The sequence below is a fragment of the Podarcis muralis genome, chromosome 8 (genome assembly GCF_964188315.1).
Source record: "Podarcis muralis chromosome 8, rPodMur119.hap1.1, whole genome shotgun sequence".
NCBI lineage: Eukaryota > Metazoa > Chordata > Lepidosauria > Squamata > Lacertidae > Podarcis > Podarcis muralis.
Genome location: NC_135662.1, coordinates 14417021 through 14438922, shown reverse-complemented (window position 1 = coordinate 14438922; position 21902 = coordinate 14417021). Strand labels below are relative to the sequence as shown.

The 21902-nt window shown below is 45.8% G+C and overlaps 1 protein-coding gene across 1 annotated transcript in view; it reads right to left on the bottom strand.

Moving 5' to 3' along the window:
• FBXO32 (F-box protein 32) overlaps positions 1-21902 on the bottom strand; it is a 38989-nt gene that overhangs the window by 6072 nt on the left and 11015 nt on the right. Inside the window, exons 2-8 of the mRNA XM_028736202.2 lie at positions 18901-19013; positions 17493-17542; positions 16296-16388; positions 6510-6603; positions 4305-4489; positions 4007-4189; positions 2691-2834 (exon numbers count right to left, since the gene is read on the bottom strand). Of these exons, the coding sequence (XP_028592035.1) occupies positions 2691-2834; positions 4007-4189; positions 4305-4489; positions 6510-6603; positions 16296-16388; positions 17493-17542; positions 18901-19013 (862 nt within the window). The remainder of the gene's footprint in view (positions 1-2690; positions 2835-4006; positions 4190-4304; positions 4490-6509; positions 6604-16295; positions 16389-17492; positions 17543-18900; positions 19014-21902) is intronic.

The window sequence follows — 21902 nt, the reverse complement described above, 5'->3', positions numbered from 1 at the left end:
AGATAGTAGCAAAGTAGATGGCATATCTGTAGGTACCGTAGCTTAGCGACAATGAAACAGCTTACTTGCAGCAAGGGGAGTTTTGCTGCTGCTGCTGCTGGAGGCACAAGCTGCAAACTCAGCAAAGTCACTCATGACGTCAACGTAGTACAAGTGGCTGTTGGTCCACATGCATCAGATATGGGGAACTTGGAACCTCGGGGCTACAATTAGGACCCTCGTACCTATGGGACCACCTCTCCTGGTATGCCCTGTGGAGGACCTTAAGGTCCATAAACAACACCACTTTGGAGGTCCCGAGCCTCAAGGAGGTTCAATTGGTTTCAACTAGGGCCAGGGCCTTTTCAGCCCTGGCCCCAACATGGTGGAACGCTCTGTCACAAGAGACTAGGGCCCTGCAGGATTTGACATCTTTCTGCAGGGCCTGCAAGGTGGAGCTGTTCCGCCTGGCCTTCGGCTTAGACTCAGTCTGACCCATTGTATGGGATTTGGTATATAAATTTTCCCTTGGCTTTTTTGCTGGCCCATGTAGGACCAGCATGGATAGCTGGCTTGGGTGAATATCTGATGTTTCTTCCCTTTATTTTCCTGATTTATGGGCTACTACTAAAATGAGGGGGGACGCGGGTGGCGCTGTGGGTTAAACCACAGAGCCTAGGACTTGCCGATCAGAAGGTCGGCGGTTCGAATCCCTGTGACGGGGTGAGCTCCCATTGCTCGGTCCCTGCTCCTGCCAACCTAGCAGTTCGAAAGCACATCAAAGTGCAAGTAGATAAATAGGTACCACTCCGGCGGGAAGGTAAACGGCGTTTCCATGTGCTACTCTGGTTCACCAGAAGCGGCTTAGTCATGCTGGCCACATGACCCGCAAGCTGTATGCCGGCTTCCTTGGCCAATAAAGAGAGATGAACGCCGCACCCCAGAGTCGGCCACGACTGGACCTAATGGTCAGGGGTCCCTTTACCTTTACCTTACTAAAATGAGGCTGCATTTTAAGCTGTATTTTAAGTCGTATTTTAATTAACTGGTTGTTGTTTTTCTATTACGTTTTATTATAATTTATATTTGGTGTTAGCCGTCCTGAGCTCAGCCCTGGCCAGGGAGGGCGGGGTATAAATAAAAATTAATTAATCAATCAATTAATTAATTATTATCATCATCCCAGGCCATTGGCCATGTTGGCCGGGGCTGATGGGACTTGGAGTCCAAGAACAGCTGCATGCCCACAGCTTCCCTTTTCCCCACCATGGTCTTTAAGTTTTAGGAAGTACACCAAAACCTGTCATTGTGGGCTATTCCGCCCACATCACAGCAACAAACATAGGTTTAAGGATGCTGAGAGGAGTCAGGAAACCCCTCGCAGAGCTACAATTCCCAGCACCTCTAATAAACTACAGTTCTCAGGATTCTTTGGAGGATGTCATGACTGTTAAAGTGGTATAAGACTGCTTAAATGTATGGTGGGGGACTCCTAGCGCAGAAAGTATTGATTTGATGTGTAGCAATCTTTCCTATTCTGCTTCACTCAAGAGGGTTCTGGAAGCTTCTCTGTGTGAGAGAAACTTCCAGAAGGTTCATGATGTTTGGGTTATTCCTTCAGAGAAGCTGAGTACAGCTGCCTTAAACTACAGTTATACCTCATGTTACGTCCGCTTCAGGTTGCGTGTTTTCATCTTGCATCCCACGGCAACCCAGAAGTACCGGAACGGGTTACTTCCTGGTTTGCCGCTCGCGCATGCGCAGAAGCGCTAAATCGTGCTTTGCACCTGCACAGACGCAGCGCTTCGAGTTGTGGGCTTTTCATGTTATGGGCTTGCCTCTGGAACGGATCCTGTCCGTAACATGAGGTACCACTGTAGTTCTCTTATCTCTTTCTGTCAAGGTCATGCTGACTATCAAAGTAAGGCCAGAAGGAGCCTGGGTTTTACTTTCTCTTTCTATCTCTTTTCCTTCTGGTGTGGTGTTCTGTACATAGTATGCTTAGTGCTAAGGTTTAGACGTACTATAAGTTATTGTAAGTTTAACTTAATTCTGCTTCAAGTGGATTTCTTATGGGCAGTGGCAATCCTGAATGTATTGGATTTGTGCTGCTCATTTGCCTTCAGTAACAATAAGGCTCTGCTGGATGAAATATTAATTGTCTATTTTTTGGGAATCCTGCAACGTGTTTAAGTTTTTACTCTGCTAACTATACATTGGAATCTACTCTGGATCAATATGGAGTAGAATTTCACAGCAGGGTTTGCCAGCTCACACTGATCTGTCTAGCTTTCAGTTTATCCCATGGCTGAGATCTCCACCCAACAGAAACGCTTCCACCATTGTAACACCGTGAAAGTGATCGACATCTTGCGGACTAGGCAAAGAAACCAGAGGACAGGAGTCACCTAACCAGCCCCTGTGCAAGGATTTATGCTCAGGCAATGGGGCTCTTGCACCTCCAAGAAACTGGCTCTGGTGGAAGTCAAGAGAACCTTCAGAACAATGCATGGAGGAGGAGAAGAGGGGAGATCGTGTCATCTAGCAAGCAGAACAGCTGGGAGAGTGCAGCACTGAATTCCACCCAGAGTCCAAGAGCTCAAGCTTTAAGACTCTTCAAGTGAGATGCTACAATTGCAGTCCATGCAACATATCCTCTGCCCCAAGCTTAAACCTCCAGCCATCAAGAGGACTTGGGACTGGCCACCTACCTTCCAAGACAAGATATGGCAGTGTCTACAGAGCTGCAAAGAATCACCATACTGCTCCTTCCTTGGGTAGCACCTCACAAGCTTGAAATACATCTTCTTCCAATCCAAATGCCCCTTCTCCGACATGATTAGCCGTTTACGAATCTGAAATGTAAGAGAGTCCCACAATGGAATCACAGGCCTGGGAAATTTGTCCAAGGACTGGCTAGTTTAAGGCAGCTGCCACAGCTCAGTGAGAGAGCCTCTGTTCTGCATGCGGAAAGTCCTAGGTTCAAATCCTTGGCATCTCCAGATTTGGCTAGGGGGAGACCCTGAATGAAGCCCCACGAAGAGCTGTAGGCAATACGGAACTGGGTGGATCCCAATGATCTGACTCTGTATATGGCAGCTTCCTATTCTCCTATGAGCCACACAAGAGTGAAACGAGGATCAGGCAAATCCAAGACCACCCCAGAGAGAATATACGCCACAACCAAACAAATTAAACACCCAAGTGTGGCATAAGTAGGAGACAGGAATAGTAGTAAATTTACATAAATTCAGATCAATAAAACCAGGATTGCTGCCTGCTAAATACTGAGAGTTGTTCAGCATAGGTTATAAGAAATTCAGGCGTTTTTCATGGTGAGTTCTGGAGCAAGCCGCTTTTTCAAATGAGTGGGGTCTTGTCTTTCTGGTGGCAGAAAATGCAGATATCTTGTTTCTTTGGATCCCCACCGTAGGACTTAAGAATGGTACAGGCATGCTCTCAGGAATTTTGCAGAAAACTGGCAAGTACCTTCAAGACCCAAGACTGGTCTGGGCAGTATGGATGGACTAATCTGTCAAGTTAGGTTGCTCATATTTCCTGTCTTAATTTTACTTATTCACATTAAAGTTTACTCATGTGTGTGTGTGTGTGTGTTTTAAAGTCCTCCTGAAAATCCATCAGCATGTAAGTGCTAATTTCGCCTAACACACACACTTTTATCTGCAATTTTGACTCATTGACACTTTTTTTTTGCAAAGCAGTTTTTTACTAATGCAATGCAACTCTGCATGTTACCATCACTAACACATTCATTTCTGCGAACATTTGTTTGGTTGAAGAGCTGAACAGCAAACTTCAGAACAGTGTGATTTTTGAAAGATGGTTCATGTATTGTTTCAGAAACTGAGTTACACAGGTTCGCCTTTAAACGCCTAATTTATCCTGCTTCACGACTGGGCAATAAAACTAAACAAAACCCTGGTCTTATTTTCAGCATTTCTGCTGCTTCTGTGATCATCACTCTCCCCACAGTTTCAAGATTACAGCAGCCTATTATTATTATTACCTGTCTGTCTGTGAAATGGTAGTGACAAAGCTTTTTCCACAGCAGCCGGTCCTCACTCAGCACCTGAAGACTTGGAGCTACTTGCCCAAGGCTCACCAGGTCTCTCCCATCTGTCAGGCGTTGCATGATGTTCAGTTGCAAACACAAGGGCAGGTCTGTGAAAGTCAAGCCCTTAAAGGCAGGCTGGGAAGGGAAAGACAGAGCATGCAAAAAAATAAGGTGTGAAAAGAGCTTCGTGGAAGAGCAAAGAAGCAATGTTTTCAACAAGAAAACAAACAAGGCAGAATACTCCACTCACCCTGGTGATTTGGATATTGTTCAGCTGCTGCTGCCAGTGAAGAATTGTCTCCATCCTATGGACCCACATGTTGATGTTGCCAACCAGGACAGACTTGCCAACGCTTTGGACCAAAGTGCACAGAGACAGATACAGAGTCTGCAGCAATTCCCTGATTAGACGGATATTCTGCTGGTCCTCCAAGACTTTTTGAATAGGAAAAGAGAAGGAATGAAATGAGACACAAAGAAGACGAAAAATGCTAAAGAAGCACGCATTATATTCTTAGCAGTGAGACCATGTTTGCTTATTGCAGGGGTCAGCAACCTAAGGCCCATGGGCCGGAAGCTGCCCCCAAAGGCCGTTTAACCAGCCCCTGAACCGAGACGCCCGCTTGGCAAGTCCCCGCGCAGTGCGCTAAACCGGTGCAGCACGGCACGGGGACTCTCTTCCACGGCTCTGGAAGTTGTTTCTGTGCATGCCAAGACGCCGGAAATCATGTCTGTGCATGTCCGCGGTGCCAGAAATTGCTTCTGTGCAGGCGCGATTTTCGGCATCTGAGCATGCGCAGAAGCAATTTCAGGCACTGCGGACATGCGCAGACGTGATTTCCGGCGTCGCGCTGCGCTGGTCCGGCCCACAGAGGATCTCTGTGGGAGTGATCCGGCCCATGCTCAGTAAGCCTTGCCGACCCTTGGCTTATTGTCCTTTGACTCCAGCAAGATGTGGCTCCACCTCAGACAGCAGGGGATGGCTATTCCAAAGCCATTCCTCCTAAACTCCCTTGTCCATGAAAAACACAAGTTGTGCATCCCACACTTATGGCCTTGAATATCCAAAGCGAGCCTGTAGTGTAGGTACCAGCACTAAGTAAGGACCCCATCTGAAGTGGACAAAAGTGTTCTGTTGCCCTAGCTCAGGGGTCCGCAACCCGCGACTCTGGAGCCGCATGTGGCTCTTTTACACCTTTGCCGCGGCTCCGGGGCGGATACTAGCGAGGGGAGGAGGCGCATTGTGCGCCCCGACACTCCCCACTGTGGCGGGCGCTGTACTGGCTTTGACGTCGCATGGGGGCGGTGCGTGCGTTAGTCACGCACCGTCCCGACGTCACCTTCCCGCCCGCTGTCAGATCGGAGGGCAGCAGCCCGCATGCAATGGTTTTGCGGCTTCCAGGGTTTTTTTCCTTCGGAAACGGGTCCAAGTGGCTCTTTTTGTCTTAAAGGTTGCAGACCCCTGCCCTAGCTCAACAAATACAGTCATACCTCGGGTTATGGACACTTCAGGTTGTGCACCGCACTGAACCCAGAAATACCAGAATGGGTTAATTCCAGGTTTTGGCGCTTTGTGCATGCGCAGAAGTGCTGAATCGCGACCCGTGCATGCACAGATGTGGCGCTGCAGGTTGCGAATGTGCCTCCCGCACGAATCACGTTACAACCCGAGTGTCCACTGTACTGGACTTTTCCAGAGTTAGGAAATTCATTTTATTTTTATTTATTATAATCATATGCCATCTTTTCTTCGAAGGAGCTCAATGTGGTGTACAGGGCTCTTCTCCCCCTCCCCAGTTCACCCTCACAACAACCCTGTGAAGTAGGTTAGGCTACGAGATGGCAAATGGCCCAAGGACACCCAAGGAGCTTCATGGCTGAATGGCAGCATTTGAAACTCAGATATATAATCTAATTGCCAAATGGCATTTTAAACCTAGGTTGAGTCACCACCATGATGATGACCATTATCCATCTAATTTCTACCCCGTTTTATCTCAAAGCAGTTTACAACACATTGAAACGTCAAACAAAACCATCCAGACAAAACAAACTCAAGCTTCTAGGAAAATATTTCAGATCCCTCTCTGACATTTTGCTTTCCCCAGTCGCCAACCAGGCACCCCGAGATCTCCACATGGTCGCAAACTGGACCTGCGCCAGGTGCAAAACACGTCTGGCTCCCGGCTAATTTCTAACACTGCCAATGGGGATTTGAACCGTGGTGTCTCAGGTCATCATCCAACACTCTGGCTCTGCGGAGATGCACTGAGAAGTGTGGGATGAATAAGGGAAGACATAGCCATCGCACGAAGAAACCAGGACGAATGTTCATCATTGAATGACCTCTATTTGAACAAATCAAATGTTCAACAAACAGCTTATCTGGAGGAACCCGCAGCCTATTGCTTGCGAAGTTGGTAACCTTAGGTTTGCACCCCCCTGTTGCCTTTACCTTTCTGCACTACTTTTTCCAAGATGTTCATAAAGTTTTTCTGGGCAATTCCGCTCAGTGACGTTAGCTGAGACTTTGCTATCAGCTCCAACAGCTGTGGATAAAAATAAAGACATTCAGCCTTAAAGAGCACAAAGGCAGTTTTCTAATCTTAGCTTCCTGGTCATGTGATGCACAGTAAAACAGTTCAGAAGCTTGTTTGTTGCTTGACACTCTCTCTCTCTCTCTCTCTCTCTTTTTGGAGGAGGGAGGGTGGGAATGGATAGACAAGAGAGCCAGAAAGGAAAGACAGATGCAGCAGCTTAAGCGATAGCAATCTTTCTGCCTCTTCTCGTTGGCTTAATTACTAAGCCAAGTCATTAAAACTGACAGTAGAGGAGAAAAATAGATTGTGCTCATCTAAGCTGCTTTGCTGAACATGGGAGCAACTTAACCACAAAGAGCGATGTGGGCAATTCGGTGCTTTTGCTACAGCAAGCAACAATATTTTGAGGTTCAGCTGCAGCCTCCAAGGGCAGCTACATTAAAAAAAAAATTGGGGGACACACTCGTTTCCGAAACATCCTTTCATATTTGCTATAGCACCAAGCATAACTTCATGCGGACCAGGGTCCCTGCCCCCTGGGAGCTTGCAATCTGAATTTCATAGCAGGAAATGCAACAGGATGGGGAGGGAGTGACAAGTGTAGCAATGGATTGTTATGAGCAAATGCGGTGAGATAATATGTAAACTCAGTTGGAGGACCAAGGGTCAGGCTTCCAAGGCAATGGAAGATATTGGTCCTGATTCAGTAGGGCATGCACACATTGCCAGCACGGATCAGATGCAGATACGTTGCTGGTGTCTGCTGTCCCCATTCAGGTCTGCACAACATAGATGGTGATAGGTCCTCTCATTTGTCTTGTGACACAGGGAGGGTGCAATAATGTGTGTATTGGCCCAAACTGCATTAAGAAGTGTGCCCATTGGGAGAAATCCACATCATTAACAACAACTATACAACACCTTTTAATAAAATATCTCAGGGTGGTGTGAAACATGAAAAACATATTTTATGGAACATAATAACAAAAACATAAAACAAAGCATAGTAATGGACAGCAATTTGATATAATAATAAAATAATAATAATAATAATAATAATAATAATAATAATAATAATAATAATAATTATTATTATTATTATTTATACCTCGCCACTCTGGGTGGTTTCCAACAGAACACTAAAATACAATAACCTATTAAACATTAAAAGCTTCCCTAAACAGGGCTGCCTTCAGATGTCTTCTAAAAGTTTGGTAGTTGTTGTTCTCTTTGACATCTGGCGGGAGGGTGTTCCACAGGGCAGGTGCCACTACCGAGAAGGCCCTCTGCCTGGTTCCCTGTAACTTGGCTTCTTGTAGTGAGGGAACCACCAGAAGGCCCTCGGCGCTGGACCTCAGTTTCCAGGCAGAACGATGGAGGTGGAAATGCTCCTTCACGTATACTGGGCTGAGGCCAGTTTTGGGCTTTAAAGGTCAGCACCAACACTTTGAATAATCAAAATAACAGCCCCTCCCAACACCTTCAACCTGACCATAGGTTATTCAATGGCTAAAGGCCTAGGTAGAGAGAAATGTTTTTGCCTGGCACCTAAATACATGTAACGATGGCACCAGGTGAGCCTCTCTTGGGAGAGCATTCCACTGATGGGGAGCCACCACAGAAAAGGCCCATTCTCATGTTGCCACCCTTTGAACCCCTCAGGGAGGGGCCGCGGATGAGAAGAGCAGGGTCTGGGTCAGTTTGTATAGAGAGGGGCAGTCCTTAAGGTATTGAGATCCTGAGCTGTGTAAGGCACTAAAAATGCTGGTGAATTTCCACAAGGACCTTTTAAAGGAAAAACAAAACAAAACTCGCAAACTGGTTTGGAAGTGTGGAGATACGAACCTGCGATTAGAAAAATGAGAAAATGTACTTGCCCAATTCACTTATCCCTAGTGAGAAGGGATTTCCCCTCTCTTCTAACCCTCTAGAGATGCTATTGCAGGCACAGGTAGTTGCAGTGGAAAACAGAGAACAGATAAGTTTCCTTCACCTCAGATATGCAGATGACACAACCTTAATGGCAGAAAGTGAGGAGGAATTAAAGAACCTTTTAATGAGGGTGAAAGAGGAGAGCGCAAAATATGGTCTGAAGCTCAACATCAAAAAAACTAAGATCATGGCCACTGGCCCCATCACCTCCTGGCAAATAGAAGGCGTAGAAATGGAGGCAGTGAGAGATTTTACTTTCTTGGACTCCATGATCAGTGCAGATGGTGACAGCAGTCATGAAATTAAAAGATGCCTGCTTCTTGGGAGAAAAGCAATGACAAACCAAGATAGCATCTTAAAAAGCAGAGACATCACCTTGCCGACAAAGGTCCATATGGTTAAAGCTATGGTTTTCCCAGTAGTGATGTATGGAAGTGAGAGCTGGACCATAAAGAAGGCTGATCGCCGAAGAATTGATGCTTTTGAATTCTGGTGCTGGAGGAGACTCTTGAGAGTCCCATGGACTGCAAGATGATCAAACCTCTCCATTCTGAAGGAAATCAGCCCTGAGTGCTCACTGGAAGGACAGATCCTGAAGCTGAGGCTCCAAGACTTTGGCCACCTCATGAGAAGAGAAGACTCCTTGGAAAAGACCCTGATGTTGGGAAAGATGGAGGGCACAAGGAGAAGGGGACAGAGAACGAGTGCCTGGCGTGTTCTGGTCCATAGGGTCACAAAGAGTCGGACATGACTAAACGACTAAACAACAACAAGTTTCCTTCCTTGAACCTCCCCATGTTAACGTATCTCAGGATTTGAGCCCGTGTCAAAAAGGCTAGATCTCTGCTGCAAGAGCTAAAAGGAACCTGCATGTACAGATACAATATACCTTCACGCCCCCCAAAACCCCACATCCTTTTCATGAATTGTCACCTTGCTGTCCGTTGTTGGAACAAGAACAACAACATCAGGCAGTTTGGACTTGTCATGAACCCGGCCAGGAAATTCTGACCATGTTAAAACGCTAAAACACATCAAGTCATGGGTTGAAAAGTGCTTTGCCCAGTGGGAAGAATGATAAGAATTTGTTTGCACTTATCAACGCCTTTCTATAAAGCCAGAACACATGGGACAAGGAGGAAAAGAGGGGTGAGGGGAAGAACAGGAGAAAGAGATTGCTTCAGCTGCTCTCTCCTCTTACACAGCGCTGTCACCACCGTGTGACTATCAGCTCAAGGCGGGGAAGTGGCCGAGGGTGACTGATCCACCCGTCTGTTTATCTCCCTGGCCAACTTTGAACGCCAACAGATGGCTCTCCTACGTGAGCGTTCTATTAATACCTTGCGTGTGGCCACATGACTGGTAGAAAAACCAAGGGAGACCGGGGTGGGTGGGGAAGGAGCCCTGGCTAATTTGCTAAGCCGTCTAACCCCGGCTAATCGCCTTCATTTCTATGACTCACCATTTCAGGGGAAGTTTAAAAAAAACAAAACATGAATACGCACACAGGTGTGCATTTTTCAAATAGCTCCTGATGTGCCAACTAATCGCGCACAGAGACACGACAAGCGGAGTGATACACAGGTGCATGACTTTGAGATGCTTTCAAACGCGAAATCACATTTCTGTGTGGTACAGCCCTTCACAACTTGGGGCCTGTTTACCTGTGAGACTGCCTTACACCATGCATGCCCAATCAACTTCCTTGATCAGAGGAATCAGCACTATTACAGGTGCCACACGACACCTGTTCTGCATCTGTAAGGACCTATTGATATCATTTGTATTGCCTTCATTTGTATGCACTGCCTAAAAACATTTTTGAAAACACAAGACTACCTGGATGTTTAGAAAGCTGATGAGAGTCTTAATCTGCTTCTTAAGTCTATTGCCATTTTTACTTTTCAAACGTTTAAATTGCTGTTAATTTTGCTTAGCTGCTAATTTTGTTGCTTGGCCTTTTTTTTGTAAACTGAGGATTTTTGACAATCTGGCAGTGTATACATTTTATGGAAATAAACAAAAGTCCTGGGGAACTGTGCTACATGACCTGCTTGGCATCTGAAGCTGCTCCAAGCATGGTGGTGTTGTGGTGGTGTTTTTTAATTCAGCTTTTAGACCTTAAGATTGTGGGGTGGGAAAATGTCCTATATGGCTTGGTACCAGGATATCCTGACCCCACACAAACTTGCCTGGGTTTCTAAGAGCTTATTCACACTTACATTTTCTCGGCTCTTTCCAGGCCTTGTCCACGCTCCTCGTCCCAAGTGCTCACTCTTTTTTTTGTTTTTGCTCCAGAGCTTCCCCTGTGAAAATCCCCTCTTTACAGCTGAATCGGGAGGAAATGGCAAGTTGTAGAAAAAAACTAATTGCTGTTTGCTCCGATTCAGCTTTAAAGAGCAGTTTTTTGTGGGGAAAGCTCCGGAGCAAAAAGGGGGGGGGGTGCTCAGACAAGGAGATTTAAAGCACAGACCTGTGCCTAGAAACATTAGTACAAAAGGTAGGTGTAGATAAGGCCCAAGATCATCACCTGAGGTCCTTCTCCAGGTACACAGCTATCAGAAGTTAAATGAGCAGTAAAACAAGAGTGAGCTTTTTTAACCATGGCAGCCTGCCTTTCAAGGGGAGCCTCCCCAATTACTTTTGCATATCACACAAAGATCTCTAAATTTGCTCAGACCTTTTCATGTACTTTCTGCTGCTACTCGCTGATATTTTACTAGTAAATTTTATAGGTTTATTTTTTTAAAAAAAATATTGTTTACTTTCTTAAGACACTAAGACTTCCAAGTTCACCGAATCCCAAGAGAGGATAAAGGGGTACCTTAAACAAAAGTCAGTAGAGCATGAGTCTCTTAATCACAGGGTTGTGAGTTCGAGTTCCACACTGGGCAAATGATTCCTGCATTGCAGGGGGGTTGTACTAGATGACCTTCGTGGTCCCTCCCAACTATAATTCTTTGATTCTATGAAAACAACATTTTTATTCCATCTTATATCCTGTATGGGGACGCAGGTTGTGCTGTGGGTTAAACCACAGAGCCTAGGACTTGCCGATCAGAAGGTGGGCGGTTCGAATCCCTGCGACAGGTGAGCTCCCGTTGCTCGGTCCCTGCTCCTGCCCACCTAGCAGTTCGAAAGCACGTCAAAGTGCAAGTAGATAAATAGGTACCACTCTGGCGGGAAGGTAAACGGAGTTTCCGAGCGCTGCTCTGGTTCGCCAGAAGCGGCTTAGTCATGCTGGCCACATGACCCGGAAGCTGTACGCCGGCTCCCTTGGCCAATAAAGCGAGATGAGTGCTGCAACCCCAGAGTCGGCCATGACTGGACCTAATGGTCAGGGGTCCCTTTACCTTTTTATATCCTGTATGATCATTGCAGCAAATATTGTGTTCTGCTAGATAAAGACCCCAGACATTGTCTTCTTTTGCCTCTGGCCCCACTGGTACATGGTGCCCAGAAAATTGTCCAAATGGGAATGTGAGCCTTGTTATGGAAAAGGCTCTCTGCCCCTGTTGTCCTAAAACTGTAGAAGCCAGTTTGGCCCACAGGATCCCGGGATATGTGGCTGGAGCCTCCAGCGAATGGTGTTAGCCTGCGTGTAAACAAAAAGTGAGCCAGGACCTTCTCCCCGTAACACAACACCTCTGGAATAAGTTCCTTTGGATTTCCCCTTGTAAATTAAGACACACATTCTTTCTCCTGCTTTTGCAGTGCAGGCGAGTGAGCGCTTGCAGAACATTGCTTAAAAGCGCATCACACGGAAAATTCTTCTGGAGTAAGGAATCTGTCACTGTCATCTGCCCGTACATAACACCCCTGACAGTGAGCCAAGCTGTCTGAAACGGGACAGTTTTGCAGGCCAGGGGGAGGAAGGAAAGAAAAGGATACACTCAGGCTCAGGTTCAAATAAAGTGGCCTCCATTCTAACTAACTGGCTTTATTTCTAGGACTCAAAACAGGAGAGGCACCTATGGAGGTGTTATTACCTCGCCAAACAGGCTTTCATCTTATAGTCCGGCCTGTTAAGTATAATTGCTCAATTCATACTGAAATGGAGAATGACTGTGTGTATTACTGAAGGCTTCAACATGTGGATTTTCCATTAAGCTCTCTGAGCTCCTAGATAGTTTGATAATTAACTACTGTTGTTCTCTGCTAGCTAACACGTGAGTGTTTAACCTTAGATCACATGAGAGGCATTGAATTGCAAATCACCACCTTGGGGAGCTGGTCTTTGTCTTTTGTTCCCGGGCTCCGTGGGAGAAGGAGGTGCAAATGAATCACTCCAGGAGCTCAACAGCCATGGGGCTGGAATGCAGGCTAATGGCACCTGTGTGAAAGAGAGCTATGCTTCTCAGCTCTGATTATACGTTATTTTATTCCTAGGAAGATGCTGAACCTGTGCCTTGGAAGGCACATGTCCAATGGAATTATTTGCAAATATCTTTGATTGCTTTTGTTCTCTTTTGAAGAAAGTTCTGCAAGTAAAGCTTTGAGTAATATCTAATGGGTCTGGACAAAGTTTTATTCCAAAAGGAGTCAGTTTTCATACACCCAGCTGCTTCAAGCTGCACAATATTAACACCTGCAATATAGCCTTTTAAGCTACACGTTTGCTATTAACGCACAGGGAAATTGTGTAAGAATGCTTTTAAGCATGCAACTTGACGGACACATGTTTGAAGTGGTAAAATCTTGCATGGACTGTTCTCTATTGCCCTGCTCAACAAACATGAACTCTTAAGTATGCAGATATAGCTATAGATATATAGAAGCAGCTTCTAGTTGTGGGGTGGGTTTTTATTTCATTTCATAAAATTTATACATTACTTGATTGTTTAAAAAGAGAGAGAAAAACTTCAAAGTAGTTCGCAAAAAGATAAAAGCATCAACCATTTGCAACCATTTGCATTCCTCCAAATCATACTCCTTATCCAAATTGCACCAGAAGCACTGGAAAAGTGCCAGAACTTTGCTCTTTTTTAAACTTTGCCTCCCCTCCCCCCCCCCCGGCCCAAAAAACCCCCTCTGGCCCAACAGCTAAAGCCAGCCTGCCAGTCCCATAGACACGGCTTGAGCCATAGGAGGGTTAGTCACAAAACAGCAGTCATTTGCTTCTTCTTCTTCTGCATTGCAAGTGAATGACTCCAGGCATAGCAGAGGTTTTCCAGACACACACACACACACACACACACACACCCTGCTCAGCCATTTATGTGGTATCTGTGACGTGAGCTATTATTCACCAGGGACTTGGCTGATAGGATCAATTCATTTTTAACACAGTGTTCTTGTTTGAGTTGCGGTGCTTGGCTGGAAGGTTTCGTTTTCTCTCTGCCAAACCGACAGCCAGTTTGAATTAAAGAGTTTTCAACTTCTAGGTACCACTCAGTATCCGAGGCTCCAGGAAGTTAGAGGATTGGCTGGAGAAACACAGGCTTTTGACAATTCTTAAATGCTGCAACTTCTACATGTATTAATCTTAGTGTGGAGAAAAATAAAGGACTTCGGAAATGGCCTAAATGAAGATCCATTCCACACGTTACATGCCGCTAATATTCTCCGCAATTTTATTTTTTAATGTTGTTTGAACTTTTTCCTGCAGCTTAATTTTTATCTATTGCTATATTATTCTGTTTTTGTATGACTGCTGCTGATTTAATATTTTTAAAAAATTGTTTTCTAAGCCATTTTGAAGGCTCTTTGGGGCAGCCTATACATTTGAATACAGCGGTACCTTGGTACTCGAACAGCTTGACTCCCGAACACCGCAGACCAAGAAGTAAGTGTTCCAGTTTGTGAACGTTTTTCGGAAGCCGAACTTCGGGCGCAGTTTCCGCTTGTGTGCAGGAAGCTCCTGCAGCCAATCGGAAGCCATGCCTTGGTTTTCGAACGGTTTCAGGAGTCAAATGGACTCCCAGAACAGATTAAGTTCAAGAACAAAGGTACCACTGTACAGAGAAATTAATTTTCTGGAGAATTAAGAAACTGGATTTCTGGACGGTACCTTTTCAAACCACAGTGGAAGTAGTGTTTTAGAGAGAGAGAGAGAGAGAGAGAGAGAGAGAGAGAGAGAGAGAGAGAGAGAGAGAGAGTGTCTGTGAGAAAGAGAGAGAGAGAGAGAGAGAGACAGACAGACAGACAGACAGACAGACAGACAGACAGACACAGTGTTGGTGTTGACCTTTAAAGCCCTAAACGACCTTGGTCTTGTATACCTGAAGGAGCGTCTCGACCCCCATCATCCAGCCCGGATACTGAGGTCCAGCTCCGAGGGCTTTCTGGTGTTTCCCTCGCTGTGAGAAGTGAGGTTACAGGGAACCAGGCAGAGGGCCTTCTCTGAAGTGGTGCCTGCCCTGTGGAATGCCCTCCCACCAGATGTCAAGGAAATAAACAACTATTTTACTTTTAAAAGACAACTGAAGGCAGCCCTGTCTGACGCTGTATTGTTTTTAATATTCGGTTGGAAGCCACCCAGAGTGGCTGGGGGAAATCCAGCCAGATGGGCGGGGTATAAATAATTATTAATTATTATTATTATTATTGCAGAGACAGAGACAAACAGACATGTAAGGCAGGATTATTGCTTTGCTGGCTGATAGGAGTTGCAGTCCAACACATCCAGAGGGCACCAGGTTGGGAAAGGCTGGTGTGTTCCCTTATTACAACAAAGCCAATCTTCTCTGCTCAATTCTGATGTGAAAAGCAGGTGGAGGGGAAGCTGTTTCCTAAAACGCCATGCCCTTCCTGTTGTTCTGCCAACTCCATTTTTAAAAAGATCACATGTCAGTGAAAAAGGGCAGTAGTTGAACTGAAGAGTTAAGAGTCAGAGTGACACCAAGATGGATCATGGCAAGTTTCCAGGCAGTGAGTCAGACAAGGGGGGAGCAAATTGCCTGCTTGGTATATATTGTGCAGTTCTCCACTGTAAGCAACTTTGTTGCGTTCACGCAACACACAAAAAGAAAGGAATATTTTTTTAAAATTCCAGGTGGTAGCCTGGAACGTAGTTACGTTTGTTGCAGCAAAAGGCAAGAGAGAGTCTTGTGGACCTTAAGGACTAACACAGTTTCTTATGGGCAAAAGCTTTTGTTAACTAGAACCCACTTCATGAGATGCATGGAGTTAGGTACATACTAAGGTAAAGGTAAAGGGACCCCTGACCATTAGGTCCAGTCGTGACCGACTCTGGGGTTGCGGCGTCCATCTTGCTTTATTGGCCGAGGGAGCCGACGTACAGCTTCCGGGTCATGTGGCCAGCATGACTAAGCCACTTCTGGCGAACCAGAGCAGCGCATGGAACCGCCGTTTACCTTCCCGCTGGAGTGGTACCTATTTATCTACTTGCACTTTGATATGCTTTTGAACTGCTAGGTTGGCAGGAGCAGGCACCGATCAATGGGAGCTCACCCCGTCACGGGGATTAGAACTGCCGACCTTCTGATCGGCAAGTCCTAGGCTCTGTGGTTTAACCCACAGGGTGAAAAAGGATGGAGTTAAGTGGCAATGGATTTTTTTTTTAATTGTAGCCTGTGGCAATTCAGTTAAGACTCAACACATGCGAAGTTTGTCTGAAGCTCACACTGGTGATCTTAAATAGAGGATGATGTCCACAAAAATCAAAGAGACTTCTCTTAAATGGAAAAACACAATTTAAAAGGCTATGCTATGCAGACACAGGTTGTTTTCTGTCTCGCCCCTGGATTACCTGAAAGCCGCAGCTAGATTTAACAATTCAGCGGTGCAAGTCGTTGGTGAACACTCACCCGTACGACGTAGTTGAATCTCCTTGAGTCTAAGATGGCGCTTGAGAAATCCAGCCTATTGAACGCTTCTCCAAGAGTGCAATAGCCATGTCGCTGAGAGGAGGGTGGGTGGGGAAAGAGAGGAATACCACAAGTGATTCATTTGTACTCAGGATCTGGAACAGAGGCAGTAGCGGCATGCTCTTAAAAATAACACTACAGGCCGAGTTTGGATTCCAAAGGAACTGGATTCCTTGCTTGGCCTCACCAGAGATTGACCAAGCGCTTGCAATTCCCTTTCCCGCCTCCCAACACCTTAAAATGGTCCAAGAATTCCTAGGGCAGAATTATTCTTTCAAGCTCCACATCTGGAGCAATTGGATATAAACCAGCGGGCTTATCTTCTCTGAGTCAAACCACAAATAGAAGCTACCTTATAATGGGTGACATTTGTCCTCTTAGCCCAGTATCTTTCATTCTGACTGAAAACGACCCTCCAGGATCTCAGATACTGAATGATCTTTTGCATAACCTTCTACACATTCATTTAATTGGAGACTGCAGGATTTGAACCCATGGCCTTCTGCAAGCAGATCACGTGGCTCTTCAACTGAGCTACGGTGCCATCGCATCAGCCTCTAGCGTCCATGAACTTAAGGCATATCCACACTTCCTCTTGTTCCTCTGCTCCCTTCCTGGGGGAAACCACTCTTTAGTGCTCAATTGGAACAAACAGCAATTTGGGGTTTCTCTGGATTGACGATTGCTCCGATATAGAGCTCAAGAGCGGGTTTTCGCTGGGAAAGGAGCAGGACAAGGAGGAAACCCTTTGCACGGGTCAAGCAGGAGTGCAGATGAACCCTTAAACAGATGATCTATAATTTTAGCAAATAAGATAAAAAAAGGCAATCCAGAGGCACCAAGAGAATAATGTGTTTCTGGGCTGAACTGGTAAAGTTGTGATCTCTCTGCATCGGGCAGTTCTCTAGATATGCCAAGTCAAAAGTCGAAATACGATGCAACAGGCCACATTCGCTTCTACCTTTACTCATACTTAGGTTTGTTGAGAAATGACCCAGAACATGCCAAGAATGATTGTTGACTCAGCCCTAAGCCATTTTGGTTATGGTAAATGGAAGCAAAGTGGGCTATTTTAGGCAGTTTTAAATAACAATTTTGAGCAAAGCTACTACGTTTCACGTAATAAGGGATACTCACCTCTTTCGTGCTTCCTTTGTGCACATAAATCCACTTTTCTTGGTGAAAATCTGTGGAAATGAAACCGCATTTTCTTGATTTAAAGCCATGCAAATTATGATCCTCGCCCCAATTTGCTTCAGTCTGTCATTGTTTGCCAACAGCCACCACCATCCTGGTTTGCATCAGGCCTCATGGACGAATGAGTTTAATACACCACCACATACTTCCACACAGACCCTCTCGGGTGTTTAGATTGGCAGAGAGGGCCTTCTTGATAGTTCCCCTGCCCTCAAAATTTGGAGAGGAGCAGTGGCCTGGAAGACGGCATTCCCTGTGGCAACACCTTAGCTGCAGAATTCCCATCGGTGCTTACATTTTAACAAGAACAAAATAATAATAATAATGAACAGGAGAGGTGGCGGGGCTTTGGGATTCCTCAAGGGCAGACCATGAGCCTCTGGAAGCACTTTTTCTTTGGGCATGGTGTGTTGGGAACCCACTCTGGGTTGTAGGCGCAAAAGCTTTGACCTCTATGGTGAGTCAACCCTCCCTAAGCCAAGCTCAAAGCTGGAAGATATTTAGCTCTCTCAGGAATTGCAGAGACACTCTGGCGCATATCCAACACAGCACTAAATAATCATACCGCCAGCACAAGGATTCCCGCTTCCACAAGAGGCCATCTCGTCTCTTCTCCTCAAATACACCCCCCATCATATTTTCTGGAATTCCCCCAACGCCTGGGAGATTTGGGGAGGATGTGGGGGCAAGGAGAGTGGGAGGAAAGTCCCACTGTGCAAGTGGGGATCCTTGCACAGCACTGCAACTGGATACGAGCCATTAAATAAGACTCTAGGCCAGCGGTTCGCAACCTGTGGGTCCCCAGATGTTGTTGGACTACAACTCCCATCATCCCTGAGCTCTGGCCTTGCTAGCTAGGGGTGATGGGAGTTGTAGTTCAACAACATCTGGGGACCCACAGGTTGAGAAAGGCTGCTCTGGGCAGTCTGATTAGAAAGGGAGTCCCCCACTTTGAAAGGGTTCAAGTGAATGGTTTTATTCCCTCTCCCCCATCTGGTTTTAGACACCATCTTGTGGTTTCAGGGTTGCATGTTTAAAGAACATTGGGGAAGGGGACTGGTTCAAGCTGTGGGGTTATGTACCTGCCAAGTGGGCTGGGGGGAGAAGAAGTTGGAAACAGATTGCTCCCCCCCCAAATACAAGTGATAAACACAGAGCAAAGATCCCAGGCATAAGATTCTACATTGCAACGGATCCAAGTTCTCCGACTAAGGGTCAAAGCATAAGTGCAAAGCCTCTCCAGGGTCAGAGGTCAATTCACGGAGCGAGAAGTTTGGGTTTTCTCCCGCCCCCTCTCCAAACACAGCTGTTTATTGTTATTAAAATAAAAGTATCTCCCCAGCCTTACACTGAATCTTTGTCTTGTTGTTCAGCTGGTCCTTCTTTCTCTTCTTCACAGCAACATCACAGTTCATGCTATTCAAAATATTCTCCTTATTGTAGTCCTCTTTTCGGCAGTAACTGGGGAAAATGAAGGAGAAAGGTTTAATCTCTTCTGCAATCGGACTAATCTCTTCCCCAGCTCCATTAAGAGGAGTCTGGAATACAAACACCAACAGTTAAGTCAATATATGAGACAAGATTGCCTCAGCAGCTTATTAACTTTTGGGTCCGTTTCAAAGAGATCTAGTTTCTAAAAGCAGAGTTGGGGAACCTGCACTAGGGATGGAGGAGAAATTCGATCCAGTTCACATTGAAAGCTGGCTCTACCTAATTCACATTTTCTGAAACAATACGAGAAGCACAGCAGAACCAGTTTCTAAGATTCACAGTTCTCTGAATTTTGCAGCGTGGTTTTCCAGCAAAGTAACGTGTGCAATAATGCATATGCTGGGGGGGGGGGTGTACATCAAAATGCACACATAAGTGCAATTTAACATACAAAAATGTATTACGTTCGGGGAAATGGCTTTTGCCAAAATGTGTCTAGTAGGCAAAATTGCACACAAACCTGCCTATGTGAAGGAGAGAGTCACCCTAAAACGCTGGTGAATTTTCAAACAGGTTTCTTTTTTGAAAAAAAGTGCAAGTTGATGCGGAAATGTGAAGAACTGAATTTAAGACTGGGGAAAAATGAGGAAACCCAGAGAAACCAAAATGGGCAGATTCGACCATTTCTCCAGGTAGCCGTCCAGAAATTTCTGGACCACTGCTCCTATATTGCTGGTGCGAGTTGCAGTCCAGCAACACCAGGAAGAACAGATCCTTTCCCTAAAACTTGGGTTTTGAATACTCAAGGAAACAGCTCCTCCTTCATGAACACTCCCACACCTTAAGAATATCATGTGAGGCTCTGGTTTGTGGTCCAGTCACTTATGTGGGTGAGATCATCAAAGGCAGCGAGCAGCAGCAGCAGCAGCCTTGTAATCACCGACGTCAACTGCTCTCTGGGAATTCCCCACCTAGAGCACCCAGAGAGGCTACCTTCCCCTATGCTTCCCTCTGCCAGTTTGATATTATTATTATTATTATTATTATTAATTGAGTTTATATACCACCCTATACCCAGAGGTCTCAGGGCAGCTCACAGAAAATATCACAATATATATAAACAGAACAACAACAACAACAACAACAACAACAACAACAACAACCACCCAATAACACACCCACACCCCAGAAAAGAGACACATTTTAAAAGGGTATAGGATTCCAAACAGATCAACCAAAGGCCTTGTTAAAAAGGAATGTTTTTGCCTGGCGCCTAAATGGGTATAATGAAGGCACCAGGCGAACTTCCCTGGGGAGAGCATTCCACAGGCGGGGAGCCACTGCAGAGAAGGCCCATTTTCGTGTTGCCACCCTCCGCACCTCTCAAGGAGGAGGCACATGAAGGAGGGCCTCAGAAGACGATCTCAAGGTCTGGGAAGGTTCATATGGAAAGAGGCGGTCCTTGAGGTATTGCAGTCCTGAGCCATTATCCTGTCCAAGTTAAATGAACTTCTGTCCTTCGGAAAGCAGTAGGCTGAGTTAACCACAACTTAGGCCACTAACGTCTTAAGGAGTTCTACTCCTGTGTTAAAGCAACATGCAAATAGGGAGAAGGGCAAGAAGGACCCTCTGCGCTGCTCTCCGCTCCCTCCCTCCAAAAGGTTCAGTCTCTCTGCGTGATTTAGGACTAGGTCCTTCCAGGGTTCACACCAACAGGACCTCCATTGAGTGCAAGAGGCTCCCCACTTCAGAAGATCACCCTCCAATTCAAGGAAGCTTCCCACCAAATATTTAGAAGTTGTTGTTGCTGCTGTTGTTGATATTTATCCATCCCTCACCCTACGCCCATAGCATTAAAACACAGTACTAAAAGCAGTTTAAAACTTACAATCATAGAAATAAGGTGGGTCCTAATATATACACATTGAGGGACAGAAAAGAGGGTCTGGGTAAATTACTGGGTAAAGTACTTAAGATATTGGCTGCATCTGTTGGAAGAGCTTTCCACAAGACAGGGCCACAAGGGTCAATTTTGTACTGCCATTAGGCAAGTCTCACCAATCCAGGAAGACACCCAAAGATGCTCCTATAGATTATCTCAAAAACTTAGTCTTAGAATTCCTGCTCCATGATTGCAGTCATGGGATTGTTGTCTATCACATGACGGATGGTGTATGTTTTAACTCCACAGAGTGGGAAGTGACAGAGGCTGGATGTTTGTGTCACTGTGTTCCGTGAAGTGGGACTATTGTCCTTTGTTCTCGCTCTTTGCTGTCTGATGCTAGAGAGAGAGGGAGCCATGTTGCAGTGCTCCGTGTGTGTTTATATGTAAATAAAGTAGATTAGCCAAAATGCTGAGTTGCTGAGTTCAGTTACATGAACTGCGGGTCCCTGAGTGTGCCGATGTCTGTTGGCATCGGTCGCTGTGATGTTCGGGCAGAAGAAAGCTTGTGAAGCTCCCGAACAATTGATCAGGAGGGAGAGAACATGCCAGGCATGTGTCTCTGCCAGGGTCCTACTCGAGTGTAGGATGAGCTCCTGACACTTAGTTGGTAAGTAAATGTTATTGGGGTCAAATTGGAAGAAGAGAAATAGCTTCTGGGCAGCTACTGCAACATACAGTAGAACCTCATGTTACAGACGGGATCCGTTCCAGAGGCCCGTCCGTAACAAGGAACTGACGCAAGCTGAATAGCTGCATCTGCACACATGCGCGACATGATTTATCGCTTCTCACATGTGTGAGCAGTGAAACCCAGAAGTAACCCATTCCGGTACTTGCCATGGGACACAACACGAAAACACATAACCTGAAGCGGACGCAACATGAGGTATGACTGTACACAGTTTTTAAGTTGGTACATTGGACCTCAAGGGACCAAATAGATTTCTATAGGAAATTAAGTCTGCTCCAAATCT